The following is a 20,084-nucleotide window of genomic DNA, read 5'->3' as shown; positions in this document are numbered from 1 at the left end:
CCCTGAGAATACTGGTGGTTTAGATTTCTTAAAGTGAATGAAGAAAAGGTTTTATGAGCTGTTACAGATACATCCATGTGCTTTTCATTTTTAAAATTAACCATAAAAAATGGGTTGGACTTTGCACAGAGGTGGTCAAGTTACAAACATCAATATACACTTGTATAGACCACACAATCCAAAGACCACCCTAATTTCTTTTCCTTCTCTTTTCCTTTTCTCTCACCTGCTTCTCTGCTTTTTGTTTTGGGACTGAAATGAGATCTGAAACACACTGGGGGCTTGCCAGATTACCCTTTACCTAATCTGCCTTTATGTGTGTGTGGAGCCTGTTTCAAAAACTTGACGAAATCTCCCCTCTGTTACAGCTATTCTTATATATAGCTCTTGCTTAATTTTATTTGCTTTCATTTCTTTCCCCCATTTTTCTTTTATGTTCCCATTTTTTCTATGTGCCCATTTAAAATCTGAAATTTTTGTGGTCGTAGAAAATGCATTTAATGTCTGATTTTCCTAAACAGTCTTAAAAACAATTAATTACTTAAATGTAAATTAAATCAGGATGTTATGTTCCCATTACAGTTTTTTGAAGATACTCCGTAAGAGTTTGTCAGCAGCACTCCTAAATCTACATACATTATCTAAAATGGTATATACTGCCAGTAATTTAGAAAAGTTTTTATTAAATACAGACTTAAGAACAGCCAGTTCATTGGCAAGGGTAAGGCTGCAGCTAAGAACTGTTCTGTAGTGTGTGTCTTGCAAAACACATAATCTTGGGAACACTTCAGATGATCTTCAGGTGAAGACTACAATAAGTATATGCCTAATGACAGCAAGAGGTACAAATTTTAGTGTGTTCCCTGGTGACTATTTTTTCTATTATGATGTTAAATACCTATGGTATTTATCAATTTTTCCACATTTTCTCTGCATCTGTATGAGTCACATTTTACAGTTGCAGCAAAATATTTGTCTCTAGATATATTAGAATGTTTGTATTAGAAAAATAACAGATAATTTTTGGTAACATTCCTTTCTCGTTCTTATGATAGTTCCTAGTCCTTGAGATGCAGGCCTCTATCTGGAACCATCTGGTTCTAGACCTGTACAAGTTCCTGTGCAGCTGCCCTGCCTGGGTCACTCAATTTTATCCATCAGAGTCGTGTTAATGGAACTGTCATGGCTATCACAGCACCTTGTTAGCAACGGGTGAAGTCCACAGGGAAGTGTGATACTGTTTGGACTAGAAAAAGCTGCTGGGAGGAGATACATTTCATACCTTTCTTCTGAAGAACCTGAAAAGCAGAAGTGCAATTTCTATATTCTAATAATGAGAAACCATTTCCTCTTTTCTCCACTCTTAGGATTTGCATTTATACAGCACCCAAGTTTAATGTTTGAACAAGAAGTGAAGACTCTGTACAACAGCATTCTTTCAGATAAGAACTGTTCAGTAAACTTAAAAATCCAGGTGTTAAAAAACCTCCAGACCTACTTGCAGGAGGAAGATACACGTATGCAGCAGGCAGACAGAGACTGTAAGTGCTGAGTTCTTCTGTGCTCATGAGCCTTGCAAAACCCAACTTTGTTGCATACCGTTACTATATACCTCTGCTGAAACACTTAAAATTGTAAACAGATCAGTAGTACTGTACCCAAAGTATTTTAGAATTATTTAAAAAGACATATATGCATAGATGTATTATTTACTTCCAAGATGTTCAAATACTGGAAGCAATCCAGAATTCATAATTGCTGAAATGATGGAAATAATATTTTTTATCCAAAAACCCTCTAAGTTTAATTTGTAGATAAAAAATAATAAGTACAACATTTTAAAAAAAATTTTTAAGGAATTAAGTCTTGAATTAAAATTTTGTCTCTTTATTTTTTCATATATGTTTATACATTAGACTGTTCTGTGTTTCATGAGATCATAAACCTATTCTAAAAGACAGCAGACGTATGTATTTATTGTGAAAGATCAGCATATATCAAGTAATGGCAAAATAAGTAGTTATATCATGATGAGTATGCTATTGCTTTTGTCCTTTTTACAGGGAAAAAAGTAGCAAAACAGGAAGACCTGAAAGAAATGGGTGATATTTCCTCAGGGATGAGTAGTTCCATCATGCAGCTATATCTCAAACAGGTCCTTGAGGCTTTCTTTCATAACCAGTCCAGTGTACGCCACTTTGCTCTAAATGTCATTGCACTGACATTAAACCAAGGTCTCATCCATCCTGTTCAGGTATGATAGGCTTTTGTGGGACTTTCTTGTATTCATGTTTTTAGAGGCTTTCGCACTTGCTACATATATTTCCTGGTCTTGTCTTCTACTTATATTACAGCAGTTTCTTACTGTAGCCAGAGGCCTTTACAAAGGGCATATTTTGAAATCTGCTTTATGTTGTTAGCCCACAAGATTCCAAATGCTTCATTATCTGTTTTTTGGATTAAGATGTAAAAGCCCAGGCAGTACCTAAAGAGCATGTAGATATGTACATTGGAGCATAACTCTGTTATGACTTTGAGGTATATGCCAAAATGTTTTCTTTGTTTAGTTCTTTATCTTGTGTCAGCTTGCTTCCACCTCAATCCCTATATCCTCCAAGCACTATGGAGTTCCACAGTCAGTGTCCGAGCTTCAACCATCATCTCCATCACTCTTTGCTTACATAATGTTTTGTAATTAATTTTTGATGCTGCAACCATTGCACATGTTCAGTCATAAGTGTTTTTTTGGGGGGTTTTTTAAATGCAATTTTCTGTATTTCAAATTCACTTTAGAGTTTGAGAAAAAGGGAAATACTACCTGAAACCTCACAACTTCATTTGTATGCTGGTGTCTTGTAGTATTTTGTTCTATTTACTTGAAGAAAAGGTAGTAAGTTGCATAGACCTTTCTATTCTAATTTCTGCAGTAGAAACAAAGAAAGAGCTGAGTAAAAGGAGGTAGAATGCCTCTGAATAACCATTTCATTTGTTTTTCAAGTGTGTGCCATACTTAATTGCTATGGGCACAGATCCAGAGCCCTCTATGCGAAATAAAGCTGACCAACAGTTGGTGGAAATAGACAAAAAATATGCTGGGTTCATTCACGTAAGTAATTCTAATTTAATATCTTACAAAATACCGTTATGTTCTCTAGTGGTTTAACACTTGAATATGCTTCAGGTCCAGAAAAAGAGTACACAGTAAAAAAAAAAACAATAACACTAAGCAGTTGTAAAGATGACTCGCCTGAGAAACAGAAAGGATAATATAATTTGAAGTATCTCTTCTAGTCCACAATTTCCTTTAATTTATGATTCAGAGTAATTATTTTCACACTAAATAGTATTTTAAAGCCTTTATTTGATAAGAGGTAAGAACAAGTGTTTCATAATGTTTAGCAGTGGACTAAAAAAGAAAACACCATGTAACATGTAACCATGTAACAGTCAATAGAAGTCCTTAGAATATGTGTATTAGAGTGTGCAAGGCACCAAGGCTTTATAAATTGTAATCTAAGCAGAAGAAGCATAAGAAGCTATTTATGTCTGATGAATCTTGTTGAAAAGAAAAACAGAACTCTGTGTGAGGATGTGAAGTTGTGACATAGTGCCAGTTCTCCTTAAGATCTGAAATGAAGCTGCAGCATTCTCCGTAGTTTGGAAGGTCCCAGTCTAGGTTCTCTATGTGTACTCTGTTGTAGGACTTCTCACATGTCCTTCTTTGTATTCCAGTGCATTTGGAGCATTGTACTGTTGATGGTATCCAAACAGATAACTCATCCATTAAGTGAAGGCTAGCAGTTGAAATTTGCTGTGTTAGGCAGCTAGGATTTAAGACAGTGTATAGACACATAGACAACTTTTCTGAGCAGTAGCAGAGGTACTATGAGGACAGTTGTCTATGCAGCCTAACTAGAAAATAAGTTTGTTCTGAAACTAGAGCAGGACCATTGAAATGAGTAAAATCAACTGGAAATTATTGGACATGTGAAAAAAACCCAAAAAACAAATACTAATTTTCTGTTGTTAGTCCTATTGTACTCATATAGATTCAGTTATTGGTTTCCCTACAGGGGATACCAAGCATATACATGTCATAAAATATTCTGTTCATGTACGAAAACATTTCAATGTTCTTGAAAATTGTTTAAATTGAAATACCTGGCTATAGTGGGTAAACAGATTAACTGTTAGGTCCTAGCAGAATTTACAGTCAAAGCAGTTCACAAGACATTCTGATCTCTGCCACAGGTTCTGTTTGATAGCTCAGATCTGTTTATCGTCTCAAAAGGTAGTATTGCCTCAGTGCATGTTTTTTATTTAAATTTCAGATGAGCATCCCTTAAAAAGGATTCAGTTGTACTGTTTTGGAAGCAATGTTTTGAATAAAAATATATATTTCCATTTCAGATGAAAGCAGTGGCTGGTATGAAGATGTCTTACCAAGTACAGCAGGCAATTAATACCTGCCCAAAAGATCCTGTGAGAGGTTTTAGACATGATGAATCATCCAGTGCGCTGTGTTCACACCTCTACTCCATGATTCGAGGGAACCGTCAACACAGACGAGCCTTTCTAATTTCTTTACTCAACCTCTTTGATGATACTGCAGTAAGCACCACATTTCCTTCACTTAAAAAGAAGTTTAAATGCAGCATTAAAAGCTTAAGTTCTCCTTTTGTGATGTATTTTTATGACATAATTATTGATAGCTTTGTCCCCAATATGTATTTTTTTTGCTTTCTAATATAAGGTATTTATCCATGTAATAGAATATATGTTGCATCACTCTGTACCTTTTTATACTCAGCTTGGACTAATTAGAAATAATGTATCTTTAGGTATGACTAAATTTTGCATGTATAGAAGTTGTTTAGAGTGGTTTTTGGGGGCTATATAGAATAAAAATTATGGTCTTTTTTTTTTTGCCCTGGATTCTTAGGAGCATTGCAGAAGTATGGATCCGGGATATTTCTACATGTATTTATGTGTAATTTTTTCTTTAACTTCCAGAAAACAGAGGTGAATATGCTTTTGTACATAGCAGACAATCTAGCCTGTTTTCCGTACCAAACACAGGAAGAGCCACTGTTTATAATGCATCATATAGACATTACACTATCAGTTTCTGGTAGCAACCTACTACAGTCATTTAAAGAGGTATGTGCATTTATATTTTAGTGTATTTATGGCGGTGGAAACATAAGCTTCTCTATAATGTGGTCAATTTTTCAGTGAATGAAGTACCATTATCATTGTGTGAACCAGTTGAGTTACTTTGCATGTAAACAATAGTCAAAAACCAAGCAACACTGTCTGTTCTGACCTTTATCTGGTAGACACTAGTCAAAAACTCTACTTACATTGCTGCTTATATTATTAAAAAATAATGATGAATTTTGAGAGCAAATTTATATGATTTCCCAATATGGCTGAATAACAACCATATTAATTAATTGTATACATCTGAAAGCACATGAACCTGGAATCATCGTGGAATACTAGTTTGTTGTGGTTGTTTGTAAAATTTTAATAATAAAATCCAGTTGGCAGTTATTTTGTTGTCAAGTAGCTGATGGCAGTTGCATTTGTGTTGCTTGAGAGATTTAAAATACATTGTTTATTGCAAGAGAGGAGTGGGCAGTATTTCTTAAGGCATCGGTAAGGACCTGAATCAAGACAGAGTACCTGTTGTTATGGCAACACACAAGCCTGTAAGTGAGAGGCCTCTGCTGCTTAAACACTTCAGTGTCTTCCTTTCCTGAAGAGCTGTTGCAGTCGAAAGTGCAAATTGTCAGGAAGCAGTTTCTATAATGTCCAATTTGACTAATAAACACAAGTCAGAGTTGATGCCTGAAGGCTCACTGCCTGAAATGTACTGTGCTTTAAACTCTCACCCTACCAAAGTTGATTTTTAATCTGCTAGAAAGAGACAATACATTCTTCAGGTTGAGAACCAGTGTGTAGCACCCAGCTCCAAAAGGATGAGATCCTGCTTAGGTCTGTGTCCTGAAAAATCGTACTATGTGCAGTAATAATGCATATGTGAAGTTAGATCTGTAGATCTACAAGTAATCATAGAACTAAACATAAAATGGCTATGGTTGGAAGGGACCTTAAAGATCACCTTGCTCCAACCCTCTCTTTTGGGCAGGGACACTTCCATTAGACCAGATTGCTCAGAGCCCCACCCAGCCTGGCCTTGAACACTGCCAGGCACAGGGCAGCTGATTACTATTAATCATTATTAGTTCATTATTAATATGATCACTATCTATGACCATCACATATGTCATAGAATTTTAAGAGACAAGAATTTAAAACCACTTTAAAACCAAAGTACTTATGGAAATCTCCATGAGGCACAGAAAGTATATTCAGGTGAAAGAAAAACAGAATTTTCTTCCTGATTTATTGCATTTGGCTTTCTACTGTATTTTGCTGTCACTGTTAATGAACTTCAGCAGTCTTTTAATGACAACATAGCAGGGGAGTGCTTGTTGCTTCAGTTCCTTCTGTATGCAACTTGCAAGAAAATCTGGGTGTTGGACAAATTTTTCAGTATATTTTTGCCATAAATAATTTTAAGAGTATCAAGTTATAAATTAATAATATTCTTCAATGAATTCTCTTTAATTTAAGATAGTAATGATTTTGGCCAGATTATTTTAGGAACGTACATTGTATTATTTATCCTAATTTTGGAATGTGTGTTAACTTCTCTGTTATGCAGTCTATGGTGAAAGACAAAAAAAAGGATAGAAAGCCTTCATCGGAGGAGGAGTCCGAGAGTGACAGTAACAGTGGCAGCGGGAGTGAAAGCGAGGCGGAAGCTTCTAAGCCTCGGAGGTTACGGAAACGAGTGGACTCTGATTCAGATTCTGATGAAGAAAATGATATAAATGCAGTGATGAAGTGTTTACCTGAAAATTCAGCTCCTTTAATTGAATTTGCTAATGTCTCCCAAGGCATATTATTACTTCTGATGCTGAAACAGCATCTAAAGAACCTTTGTGGATTCTCTGATAGGTAAGGCTATTTAGATAGTAGGACACTTGTTATGCAGTGACATTTTTTCATTTGTTTAAGTTGATTGTAACTACCTGTTTAAGCAATACATTTGTGTAACAGAGAAAAGAAATTCGGCTTTAAAAAACCACAATTATTTGATTTCTTACCAGGGCTATCTATTGTATATGGAATGATTCAAAGAAAAATACTTATATTGGAGGTTTTAAACACTTTTTGTTCAAATTACTCTGGACTTTCCTTTAAAGGTCTTCTCTTTTGTTTTCTTCAAACAGTAAAATTCAGAAATATTCTCCATCTGAATCTGCAAAAGTTTATGATAAAGCTATAAACAGGAAGACAGGAGTGCATTTCCATCCAAAACAAACTTTGGATTTTCTGCGGAGTGATATGGCTAATTCCAAGATCACAGAAGAAGTGAAGAGGAGTATAGTAAAACAGTACTTAGATGTAAGTAAAGTTGCTTTGCAGAAAGTCTGAAATCTTTTAATACAGTATAAACTGGAAAGTACATTTCAAAATGTTAAGTTCCTGGTTACCTTATGTGATGTGTGGATCTTCCTTTCAGGATGTTTAGCAGGACTGTACTTCAAAGATTTCTAAGAAGTTTAAACTCAATGGTAATTAATTTCAGCTTAAGGGTATTCATCTTTATGGAGTATTTTCCAATTTCTGGTATCCACGGCGTATACCTCCCCCATATTACTTGTTCACTTTATTCCTGACTCTTTCCATCACGGGAACAGAGACTGTGGTTTGCTAACTGTCCCTCACCCTTCACCAATAACAGATAGAGAAAACTTGCCATTTGAAAAACTGAGGAAGAAAGCTTGTGTATATCTACCAAAAAAAAATTAGAAAGTTAAGTTTGTAGAATACAACATAAGCTGTTCAAGTTTGTTATTTGTTTTACCCTGTTTCTTTCCTTTGCTACTTGTTTCTAATATAATGTAATGTGATATAAATGTCCATGTTTAAAGTTACAAAGTGAACTGATCTTTTCTCTTTTAATAGTTCAAGCTCCTTATGGAACATTTGGATCCTGATGAAGAGGAAGAAGATGGAGAGGTGTCAGCTAGCACAAATGCTCGGAACAAAGCAATTACCTCGCTGCTTGGAGGAGGCAGCCCTAAAAACAATGCAGCTGAGACAGAGGACGATGAAAGTGATGGGGAGGATAGAGGAGGAGGCACTTCAGGGGTGAGGCGGAGGAGGAGTCAACGTATTTCGCAGCGTATTACGTAAAATGATTTTTATGTGCTTATAAATGTCAGTTTATTATATTAAATGTACACCAAGTAATGTAATCCACATGAAAAAAAAAAAGCATTTTGTAGATAGAGATTCTCTACTTAACCGTTTATACAACTTTTGTAGAAAGTTTAACAGAAAAGACAATAAAAAAAAAACCAAACTAGAAAATGAGATTTATCCCGTATAAAAAGTTATTAATTTTCCTTTGGAATGTACTGTGTGTTATCCTTTTTATTGTTGCCAAGTTTTTATGTAGCTTTATGATTCATGTGTATATATAATTTTATATATCAATAAGAGATAAAGACACGGGTACAAATTAAGAGTATGTGGTTTTACAAGGATATGTTAACCCCTTGGCGCTGGCGGTCGCGGTGCGTCTCATTGCCGGCAATGGAATGTGTGCCGGGGAATCCCAACTCCCGGCGTCAAGGGATTAAAAGCAATAAAAGCAATAATTTCACTAAAGTTCTTTTGTGTAACACTTGGTCTTTTTTCCCCCCAATGTTTTAGTCATTGAGAAGGTCAAAACGAAATTCAGACTCTACGGAGTTGGCAGCACAGATGAATGAAAGTGTTGATGTCATGGATGTCATCGCTATTTGCTGTCCAAAGTACAAAGACCGACCACAAATTGCAAGAGTAGTACAGAAAACCAGCAATGGCTTCAGTGTTCAGTGGATGGCAGGCTCCTACAGTGGCTCCTGGACTGAGGCTAAGCGCCGTGATGGCCGCAAACTGGTGCCTTGGGTAGACACTATTAAAGAGTCAGACATTATTTACAAAAAAATTGCTCTAACGAGTGCTAATAAGCTGACTAATAAAGTTGTGCAGACTTTACGATCGCTGTATGCCGCCAAGGATGGAACTTCCAGCTAATGAATTTGTACATGCAGCCAAATTTACAGGAATTGAAATAACAGAAAAACTTGAAATATCAACTTTCTGGCAAAAAAAAAAATCAGTTAAATGAAGAGTAAGAATGGAACCTGGGACGCGGGGAAAAAAGAAGGAAATGTTTGGTAAACATTTTTGTGGGAGCTTCCTTCGCTGTTGTGCAGCAGAAACTTCTCAGTTCATTTTTACTCCCACTGTATTATAGTTTAACAAAAAAATTGTTTATATCTTGAAAAAAAAACCTTTCTGTTTAAAAAAAATAAACAAGTGAATGTTGGAAATTAGTCTGTTAATGTTCTTAATAAAGTGTTCTTGGAGTTTAACCTAGCAGCGGATGGCTTTCTTTAGCTTAGCCCAGTTTCCAGGAAAGCATTGTTTTTCCAGGCTGTAAAGTGGCAGAATCTCCTGGATATATAATTTATTCTGTTGAAGAAAAAAAAAAAAAGAAAAAAAGCATGCAGTATCTATGACCTATCTGCAGGAGGAGTTTTTGTAAATGTAGATTTTGATGTATTAGGTCACCCTGAAATAATACAAGAAAAGGGATCCCCAGCAAATCTGGTGGAACGAATACTGCAATAAATTTTTTTACTTCTCTTTGTTACTTGTCTGTTTCCATTTGAATTTCTTATTGTAAAGATCTGTTTAAATCCATTTATATTATTTTGCAGTCTTTTATGTAAAATTTACTATATCAGTGGTTTTCAAAACAAGACATAAAATATTGTTTATACAGTTTGTATAGGCTGACTTCTGAATAATTGGTATCTTTTTATTTTTATCCCTAGAAGGGTGTAAACACAAGTTAACTCCAGGGTTTTATTGTATCCTGCAATATTTAGTATTAACTATATGATTTAGCACTGTGCCAAACACATTTTCAAGAGTACGTTTTGATATAAAAAGAAACTATAGTTTATTCCTTGTATGCTTCAATTTCTTTCTAATGCTGTCCAAGTGATAATTTATGATAGTTCAGATTTGGGAAGAATGACTCTTCTGCTTGGGCGAACTGGCCGTGTATGCATTTCTCTGGGTTAATGTAGAGAGGCTTGTGTCAAGAGGAGCTAGCTACCAGTGTCAGAGGAGTGAATGGGTGTGAGTCTGGGCAATTACACTACATTCCTTCACAGACTAATTTTTTAAGAAAATGTTTGTATACTAGACTAATTTTTTTACTAATTGAAAGATGTTTTCACATTTTGTAAATTGAAAAAATGCTATTGAAATCTTCCAGAAGTATTTGCTTCAACTGCCTTGCCACAACATTTCATAAGCAGTTTGTCTTCCTAGACAGCAAGAAAAGCAGCATATTTGCAAACAGTAAAAAAATCTAAAAATGGCTAAACTTTTTAGGAGTCTATTAAACCCTGGTGTCTTTTCAAATGTATTTATCGAAAACAGGTGTTCCTCAACATAGTTATTTTTCTATTACGTTTTGTTTCTTTTAAAAAATTAATATATGATAGGGGGCTGTTTTTGTGAAACTAACTTGCGGAATTCTAATACATTATTCAATTTGTGAGGAATAGTAACAGTATTTCAAAATATTGATATGTTAACCCAAACAACACATTAAACAAATTATTAATAACTCCTCAGAATCCAGTTAGTAAATTGTTGGGGAATGCCTTTTTGTTGTTTCACCACTGGAATTTTTCTGAGCAGATATGATTTAGCACCTCTTTGTTTGGTAGTGTTGATAGTGGTCTCTTCACCATACAAAAAGCCACCTCTTGGGCTAAGATTGGTATTGTTAAAGGAGGGAGAAGTAGGAGAAGCAGGAGTCAGTCCTCTGCAGCTCTAGAAAGAGGACATTTTTGCAGCAAACAATGAAAGACTATGTTTATCAGGGCCAAGTGCAGACTTTACACTGGCAAACTCATACTTGGAGACTAGAGGGGTTGTGTGACATGTCAGATATTATTGATAAGCAGAGTTGAAAATACTTCACCAAGAACTCCCAAGTGATAAACCCAAGGATTTCATACTGTTGCAGTTTAAAATTAAGTTGGCTGTTAGTAATTTCTGATGCAATTATCTTAAAGCATCTTATTTTTAATAAGTAATACAAATATTTCCTTGTTCATTTCATGTGGCTTTTCCAATAGTAAAGATGGGGGTTATTTCAATTTGCTTGGTATTTATTGGAATAAAATTATCAGAAAGTAGTTATAATTGAACAATATAAGTTTAAAGCTGAAGTCTAAAGTTGTCTTAGTTGAGAGGATTTAGACCATTACTATACTGTATGTTATGCCAGTGGCATACATGCTCCTTGATGGGATATGATGGTTGTTACATGATTTACAGTTATAAAGTTGATTATAGACGATTAAATAAATTGAATATGATTCTTACTAGTTAAAGAGTTGAATTTTGCCCTCCTGAAGTACACAGAGTAATGCCTAGTCTGGTTTTGCGCATCAGAAGAGCTCTGGTTACCGGCTGTGAAGGGAAAGGTGGCAGTGCCCCGTTTTGGGGAGCAAACTCCAGTTTGCTGTGTGAGACTGGGGCTGGTGGAGTCAGTGCCGGTGTCAACAGCAGCAGCACCAGTGCAGGGCTCAGCCCCTGAGCAGCAGCTGCACTGGTGCCACCAGGAGCCACCTCAGCAGCAGCAGCACACACCAACACAAGAATTTCTCTACATGAGAAAATGTTTGGTTTTGTTTTGGTTATTCCTTAAGTGCTGCAGTGCAGTGATTGATCCAGTGACACAATTTTGATCCTTTGTATTGACATAGCTTTGTAGTATTTTTTCACTGTATGGCTATAGATTTTTACATATATAACTATAAGATTATTGAATTTTTTATTCTTCCTGCTTTCTCTCTTTGAGTACAGGATCCATACGTGGAACTTGTTGCAGTAGCTTACCTAACAAAGGAGTATTACCAAGCTTTTAGAATTAACACTAGCCATATTGTACTTTTAAAGAAAACACAGACACATCCACAATCTTAATAAGAATGAAATTATTATTTTTAATCTTCCACTTCATACTGTAAAATTGCAGAATAATTCTTGAATATTTTCAAGATCACAATAGTTTTTGATATAACTGTAATTACAAGTATTTTTTTAAATGATTCAGCAACACCCTTTTGTATTTTTGAGGTTCTTTATTGCTTATATTAACCACTCTAATGTGTACAAATGTAAGCATGGGAAATATTCAGCATAAGTATTTTAGTGAGGTGTGGCCATTAAAAAAAAGACATTTAAATTTTTAAAATTTGAGTCAAACTTTAGCCTTTGTTTTGCTATTGTGGTGTCACTAGTGAGAATATTGTTACTGTGGAATAATTAGGTTGTGCTGAACAGTAACTCTAACATGAAATACCTTGCAGCCCTGAAATAGTTCTTTATTGTGTTTGTGGCTCATGTCAAAAAAAAGTTTTTAATCAGGTCTGGCTCATCTGGTGCTGGTTAACAGCAGGACATTCTGCCCCGTGCATGTGTTAATGACATTCCAGGGAAACAAATGGATGAGTTCAGCTGATCCTTTGCTTTGACTCCGAGCCCCAGGTGGATCTCAGTGATGCTGAATTCAGACAAACACCTTTTCTGTGCTTTCCTGTGTCCCAACACTCCTGAGCTCTCATGCCCTACACACAGCAGGAGCCCAAGCCACAATTCCTATATCCTAGTGTTCCTCCGCTCGCCTAAGAGCCACACCATGGTCATATGAGCATTTCCATATCCTTCAGAGAATTTGTCATCTTATCATTGAAGTTCTGAGTTGTAATGGGTGAGTTCTTAATGTAAGTAGCAAATTTTTAGATCTCATGGTTCCTTGACTAAATATTAAAGTGTTATTGTTATATACAAATAAGTTCATAGTATTTTAATATTTCATTTATTTAAAATAAATGTTTTAAGAGTTCAGTCTGGACCCTTCCAAAATGAAACTTGAAAGTTTTTAATCCTAGAATTTGCACAGACTTTGTTGATCCCTTTTTCACTATGCTCACAGTGCTCAAATCATGCCTGGGCATCAGTAAATCATCCAGGGAATGCATTTTTGGATTATTCTGGGAGACTTCTTGCCAGTCTGCGTTCCCCCCATCAGACATAACCACATCATTTCTAATTTCTGCGTTATTCAGCTGCATGCCCTGCTCACAGCTGCCCAGGCTGTGAGGTCAGATCTGCTCCAGACGCTCCTTGCCGGGCGGGCCGGTTCGGGGCACGGGCGGGGCACGGGAGGGTTCGTCCTGCGAGGAGCTGCGCTGGCTCGGGCCACCAAGGCCAGCAGGGCGGCCGCCCAAGGGTGCCCGAGGCAGCCGTCCCAGGGGAGGGACTCCTGCACCGCAGCGACAGCAGGACGTGGCCAGAGACTGGCACCGAGTGACCCGTGTCACTCCTTACTTCAGCGGCCTCTTCTTTAAAGCAGCCTCGTTGGGCTTCAAAGGAACTTCTCCCAATCGCTGTCTTTGTGCGGCTGTGTTGAAAGGCTCATATTCCTGTTTTGAAATAAGATCCTGCTTCCTACAATCTGGAAAGGTGATTGGTCTGATTTCAGCCCCACTTTCCTGGGGCCTGGCCATGAGCAGGGTGCTGCAGCTGTGCCTGCAGTGCAGCCTGTGCCCCTCGGCAGCTGCAGAACCAGCACCGAGCTGTGCTGCGGGGGTCACTGCTGGTGCGGGCTGCACCTCACTCCCCACACTGTCTGTCCATCACCTCACTTTCAATGCACCTCCTCCTTTCTCTTCTCTCATGAGGGCCTCTGAATTTGTTTTACCTATCCCTTATTTGTATTTCTCATCTCAACTATCAAAGGCTACAAAATTTGCTGGAAACAGACCCATTTTGTCACTATATGTAATTTATTTTGGAGAAACCATATAGGGGGCCATCTGCTTTTCATTTTGACTTCACAAGCACAGACTGAAGACTTATGTTTTCTTTGACCAAGTCTTCTTTCAGTCTCTTGTTTTGCATGTTTTGTTCTCTTGTTAGCATTCGTGATTGTACAGAAATACTCCTTCACTGCACTTAAATTCCTGAAAGCCAGAAATACATGTGTGGAGGGAGACATTTAGTGGGTTTCCTGCTTAGACTTAATGTATTCTGTGAGCACAGGCAAAGTGTGATGAATCCTTGAGAAAATCTATTTGTTTCTTATTTGTGAGAGCTTTTTTATTTTGAATAGTTTCATGTGGAGGAGGATGTTCAGATCCAAGGTCTCCTGTGTGATAAGCCCCTGCAGTTCCCTGTCCACTGACAAACTGCAGGACAGATTCACATAATACCAAGTTCTGGGTGATTCAGATCACTCCTCATCCAGGCGTTTTATTTGCTGTCCTAAAGTACTGCTGTTGCTCCACTCAAGAGAGAGAGGATCCCTTTCCTTCCCTTCCTGTTGAAACCCACATGAAATAATTGGTGCAGAAGTTGTTATTCAGTCTGTGTTCAGCCTTCGAGCCATCCAGACCAAACTTTCCAGACCAGCCATGCACAGGCTGAGTTTTTTCCTTTGGACAACTGATCCCAATTACAGAATCCCTCATTGGCAGTGTAAATTTTTCCTACCTTTGATTTTTAAGTCTTGGCTGGGAAACCCACTCTGGCCACTTCTTTAAATGTCATACAATATATTGGTGGTAGGAGGGTGCACATAATTACAAGGCAGGCCCTTTTCAAATTTAAGTACTTTTTGAACTTTCCTTCCATCTATTAGTTGTGTCTTTCTAGATCAGAAAAAGAAAAAAGTCCTTCCCTTATTTTAGTGTATTTGAAAAGTTCCCAGGTGAGGCTCAGGGTTTTCTTCTGCTTTACCTCCTGTGTGTTATCTCAAACTGGAAAAATTATTTCAAAAGAAGTTTTAGAGTTGTATTTATTGTTAGGATAGTAGTGAAGTTTTGTTCCTTTTTCCTACAAAATTTTACAAATTGTAGTGCAGATTTATCTTGTGTACACATTCCAAAGCTACATAAAATTTCTTGAAGCCTGTGTAGGATCCATGAAATTCCACAGCTGAAGACCCTTGTTTCCATCTTCAGGGGCAGCTGAGCTGGGCTTGTCCTGGTCCTGCTGCCCCCCAGCCCTGAGGGGCATCTGCCCAGGTGTCCTGCAGGGAGTGACAACAGAAGGCATCCTGCTGCCACCCTGCCTGAGCAGCGCTCCTGCATCAGCCACAGAGCTGACAGAGAGCCACCAACTCAAGCACAGCTGAGAAACCTCTGGGTGATCCTGTATCTAGTGGGTAATAGGCACATGCAGATGTGCAGGTTTAAAACTCAAAAGCGAATTTGTACTTTTACATGTTTTTGTGCAGGGAAGAAAATAGGATTTTAATTTTTAAAATGAGGTTTCTTACATAGTGACTGTGGTAAAAGATGCCAAGGAGCTGCTGGGGTTAATGGCCCTCAGTGTAAAGTTCATCACTTTTCCCAGCATCTTGCCATTAATTGGCAGGTGCTGCACTGCTCTCTCACTGCTTGATTAACAAAATTAACCTGGCATTTCAATATCACAGTAATGAAATTAAATGAATAGATCAGAACTGCTATGGTTGGAAGGCACCTATAACAATTATCGAATCCAACTGCCACTTCCAAAGACCTTTTTGCTAATCCAAAGAACATTTTAGGACTGAGCAAAGGTTAAAACCTATTGCTAATGGCACTGTCCAAATGCTTCTTGAACACTGACAGACTTGGGGCATCAACCATCTCTCCAGGACGCCTGCTCTCCTATGTGACCACGCACAAGCCTTGTGGTAAGGAAATGCTCCTTGGTATCCAGTCTGAACCTCTCCTGCTTCAGCTCTGAGCCATTCCCATGCATCCTGCCCCTGGATGCCAGGGAGAAGAGCTCAGCACCTCCCCGTGCCCTTCCCCTCCTCAGGAAGCTGCAGAGAGCAGTGAGGGCACACCTCAGCCTCCTTTTCTCCAAAGTGGACGAGCCCAAAGACTTCAGCTGCTCCTCACAGGAGGTTCCAGCTCCGATTCCCTCCTCAGGATGCACGGAAGGACCTTCCCATCCTTCTCCACCTGCAGGGCCCAGCAGGCCCCAGGCGAGGCCCATCCCCTCCCTGGGCTCTGGCTGTGCCCTGCTGGGAGCTCTGGGATGGGCTCTGGCTGTGCCCTGCTGGGTGCTCTGGGATGGGCTTTGTCCTTGGTGCTGCCCGGGCACTGCTGAGCCACCCTGAGCCACCCCTCTCCCACTTCACCCCTGTGCCTGGTGTCACTCCTTCCCAGGTGCACAATCCACCATTTGGACTTCACAAATTTCACCTCATTTAAGATTGCTCAGTGCTCTAATCTATCTAGATCCCTCTGCACAAGCCCCTTGTCCCTCAAGAGAATCCACAGCACCTCCCAGTCTGGATCATCAGCAAATTGCCACTGGTGCACTCACCTTCAGCATCCAGACCACTGACAAACACATTGAGCAGGACACTGTAACTAAAAAATGAGGTTTTTGTGTCTGGCGATGTTATTCTTCACTTTTCTTATTTTCCTGAAGAGGCTGCTTTGAAGATTTCCCATGCCAGCCACTAATCAAAAATTAAAAGAAACAAAGTTAATTTGTTTCTAAACATTTATTCTATGCAAAGTGTAAACAGACATATGCTCGGGAATGTTGAGTATTTTAGGAATCCTGGAAACTCCTGAAAAAGCAAGCCAAACGTGTCCTGGGCTGCACCCAGAGCCCCGTGGGCAGCAGGGCAGGGAGGGGATTCTGCCCCTCTGCTCTGCTCTGCTGAGACCCCCCTGGAGCACTGCATCCAGCCCTGGGCTCCCAGCACAGGAACCACAGGGACCTGCTGGAGCCAGCACAGAGGAGGCCATAAAGATGACTAGATGTTGTATTGCACTAAATACTTATTTAGTTGCTTGCACTGGGTGTTTGGTAGTTTGCACTGTTCCCATGATTTGTATCCTATGACCACACGGTTGTCCCCTTCCCCCCCACCCAGGGCAAGTGTCAGCCTTGGTGGTCTCTTCCTGGGTTACCCCTCCCCTTGCCCCTCCTCACCTGTATCCCTTTGGCTGCAGTCCTTCTCCTCCAGCCCCTTTCCGAGCTCTTAAAGCCCCCTAGAGACAGCTTGCTGGCCTCTTTCCCACCTTGGAAAATAAAGGCAGGGTGTTGGTGCCCACGTGGAGAACAGCACTCCTGGTCTTTTGCCTTTGTCCGTGTAAGACTGCGTGGGCTGGGGTCCATAGCTCAACATTCTGCCCAGACACAGAGTCTTACAACTAGAGGGATGGAGAACCTCTGCTCCAAGGACAGATTGTCCAGCCTGGAAAAAAGAAAGCTCTGGAGGGACCTTAGAGCTCCTTCCAGTGCCTGCAGGGGCCCCACAGGAAAGCTGGTGAAGGATTTTTTACAAGGGTAGGGAGTGGTAGGACAAGGTGCAATGAATCAAACAGAAAGAAGATCAACTCAGGCTAAATATAGAGAAGAAATTTTTTCTGTTGAAGGTGGTGAGTGAGTCACTGCCAAGTGAGAGGCTGTGATCACAAAACCACCAAGAACTAACAAAAAAACCCCAAAGGAATGGCAGAAATGAGGCAGGCTGGATAAAGAAAAAAATTTACCAACTTCCTCCTTTTCCAAAGTTTCAAGTTCTGCAATTTGGTGCTTGAGGAAAATCTTTTGTTCAAATTTGAACATAAGCATTAACTTCTCTTTCAGCTTTGCAAGAGAAACTTCAGCCCTGAAAAACTAAGCAGTTAAACTATAAACCAGTTTGGATTAATAAATACATATCTAGCTGTATTTAGACTACCCTTACTCGGATATTAGAGAAAATTTGTTTATAAAAGGTTGCAATGACATAACAGATTTTTATTTGTTTGATCCTCATAACTTCTATGACAGCAGACCTTCTCAAGGGTTTTTTAATGTCTATTTCAAGATTTCTTTAAATTAAAATTACTGTCTGCTTCTCTCAGAAAAAGACCTTCTAAACAGTTTCCTTCTCTTCAGCCCTAAAAGGGGTATCGTAGAAGAGAAAGTGCAAAACAATTTGAGTCCATGGAAGGAGCTTGGTTAAGAGGTCACTCTTGATGATCTTCTCCCGTGTCCCAAGCGCTTTTTCTCACTGCTGTGGCTCTGCAGGAGCAGCTCTGCCTGCCCAGGGTGCGAGTTCAGTGCGGACATCCTGACTGGGAGGTCTTTGAAGCCTCCCTGCCCTTGTGTTAATGATTTGTGATGCTGTGGATCTGGAGCCACATCAAGAAAGCATTTCCTTTGCCACTGTTAAAATGAAATGGACTGACTGCTTTCTCTTCTTTCTCACAGATGGCTGTGGGCATAATGAGATTTCCACACTTGGCTAAACCATTTTTCCACCAGGAACAGAAAGTGTTTCCTGATGATTTGTTTGCTGCCACTCTGAAGAAACACAATATTACACTTTGGGGAAAGTCACAGTTTCATGCTTCGACTGGCTCTTCAAATGCACTGGCCCCTTTCACTTGAAGATGATCAAACCCAATCCTGAGTTTTGCATTCTGCTCAACTCTGTGAGAAAAGCTGATGCAGATTCTGAGGATTGCTAAAAAAATCATAGCCGGTTTGGACCCCGAGCCTACAGGAACTGTCAGTTCTATCCTGGCACGTGTGTAATCCTGTAACAGTCTCCCTCTGAACTTTATTTTTTGATGCTTGCCAAGATGCACGTTCACTTGGAAACATGAAATTTTTAGGGTTTTTAACTATTACAGTTTGGGGTGACAGTAATTAACCACTTGAAATCAATACACCTTTGACTTCCATGAAAAATTTGTTTTTCTTCACTACAAAATAAAAACTACAGCTGTTGGGAAAAAGTCACCACAGCTGCATCTGTGGTGATGCAAAAGACATCACAACTGCTTGATGGTCACTGAGCACAGGGGAGATTTTTCTACAAACCCCTGGGGGTTGCTGGAGGAGCTCTAAACAGGAGGAACAATGATATTGTTTTTACCCCAGTAAGTACTTGCCCTTTGTGTCTCACTCTGCTGCCTGACTTTCCTAACAAAAGTCTATTTTTCATTTTCATTTCTGACTATTTGTACCTCTTTCTATCAATTACTCAAACTCTTCTAAACATTTCTCAAAACTACTGCAGGCTGGGTTTAAAATATGACAGTAGTGCACATTTACACATACAGTTCTAGTGGTACACAGCAATAATTAATGGTGCTACATGTGTAAATCACTTATACCAGAAACAAATAAAATCACTTTTATTCAACCAGTTTATCACAACCCTTACGTTATAAAAATAACTTCATAGTATGTTAAATATTAAATACAAAACAGTTGTACACTGCTTTTAAAATAAAAGAACATTTTGTGTGTTTTATATATGTTTCTATATTAAGCAGCTGACCCAGACCCAGTTTAAGACTGTGGGTCTGCCTTTACCAACTATATTTAGCTCTTCTTGACCTGAAGACATATGGAAGGAAAACTACATTTTAAGGAATTCAGCTTCATTTAGGAAGGCTGGAAACAGTGAGAGTTTCCATGCTGCTTAAGAAGGAAACCAATGCAGGCCTCAATCCATTTTAAGTAGAACAATTACTAATTTTAAAAAAAAAAACCCAAACACCAGCAACTGTTTGGAAGAGCACAGTGAACTATTCACTTGTCTTCCACATCTGCTATCATAGCCTCAACTGCATTCCAGTCCAGCTTGCTGAGGATGCTGCCTGTGCTTTCAGAAGCACTGTCAGTGCTGATGCTGCCCAGAGGAGAGAAGCTCATGCTGTGCACTGCAGAGGCCTGTTGGGGCAAGAGAGGATGAACTGAACATTGTGCTTCATTCATGGACAGCAGAAATTATCCCACTCTTTTAAAACATGTCCAAATCCAGTGATGTGTCTGATTATTCTGCAACAAATGCAATCTGTTTTCCTGTTAATGCCCTCCCACTGGTGTCTGTTGCTTGGGCAGGCAAT

General features: G+C 38.9%; 2 protein-coding genes across 5 annotated transcripts in view; one reads left to right on the top strand and one right to left on the bottom strand.

Moving 5' to 3' along the window:
* NIPBL (NIPBL cohesin loading factor) overlaps positions 1–10,797 on the top strand; it is a 147,641-nt gene extending 136,844 nt beyond the window's left edge. For 3 of the 4 annotated variants that reach the window (XM_054283263.1, XM_054283264.1, XM_054283261.1), the window contains 9 exons: positions 1,368–1,541; positions 2,064–2,254; positions 2,999–3,106; positions 4,411–4,611; positions 5,014–5,160; positions 6,734–7,029; positions 7,305–7,479; positions 8,044–8,229; positions 8,797–10,797. In XM_054283263.1, coding sequence (XP_054139238.1) covers positions 1,368–1,541; positions 2,064–2,254; positions 2,999–3,106; positions 4,411–4,611; positions 5,014–5,160; positions 6,734–7,029; positions 7,305–7,479; positions 8,044–8,229; positions 8,797–9,162 — 1,844 coding nt within the window. In that variant the 3' untranslated portion in view covers positions 9,163–10,797. Of the gene's footprint in view, positions 1–1,367; positions 1,542–2,063; positions 2,255–2,998; positions 3,107–4,410; positions 4,612–5,013; positions 5,161–6,733; positions 7,030–7,304; positions 7,480–8,043; positions 8,271–8,796 lie in introns of all 4 variants that reach the window. The other variant, XM_054283262.1, reaches the window with a different exon arrangement.
* A 6,946-nt stretch (positions 10,798–17,743) lies between these two features.
* Positions 17,744–20,084, bottom strand: part of CPLANE1 (ciliogenesis and planar polarity effector complex subunit 1) — a 65,928-nt gene continuing 63,587 nt past the window's right edge. The window contains exon 55 of the mRNA XM_054283435.1: positions 17,744–19,908. Coding sequence (XP_054139410.1) covers positions 19,768–19,908 — 141 coding nt within the window. The 3' untranslated portion in view covers positions 17,744–19,767. The remainder of the gene's footprint in view (positions 19,909–20,084) is intronic.

Source organism: Melozone crissalis, unplaced genomic scaffold (genome assembly GCF_028551555.1).
Source record: "Melozone crissalis strain CALT ecotype California unplaced genomic scaffold, PUWL_Pcris_2 ptg000036l_1, whole genome shotgun sequence".
Taxonomy (NCBI): Eukaryota; Metazoa; Chordata; class Aves; order Passeriformes; family Passerellidae; genus Melozone; species Melozone crissalis.
This window is presented reverse-complemented; position numbering and strand designations above follow the sequence as displayed.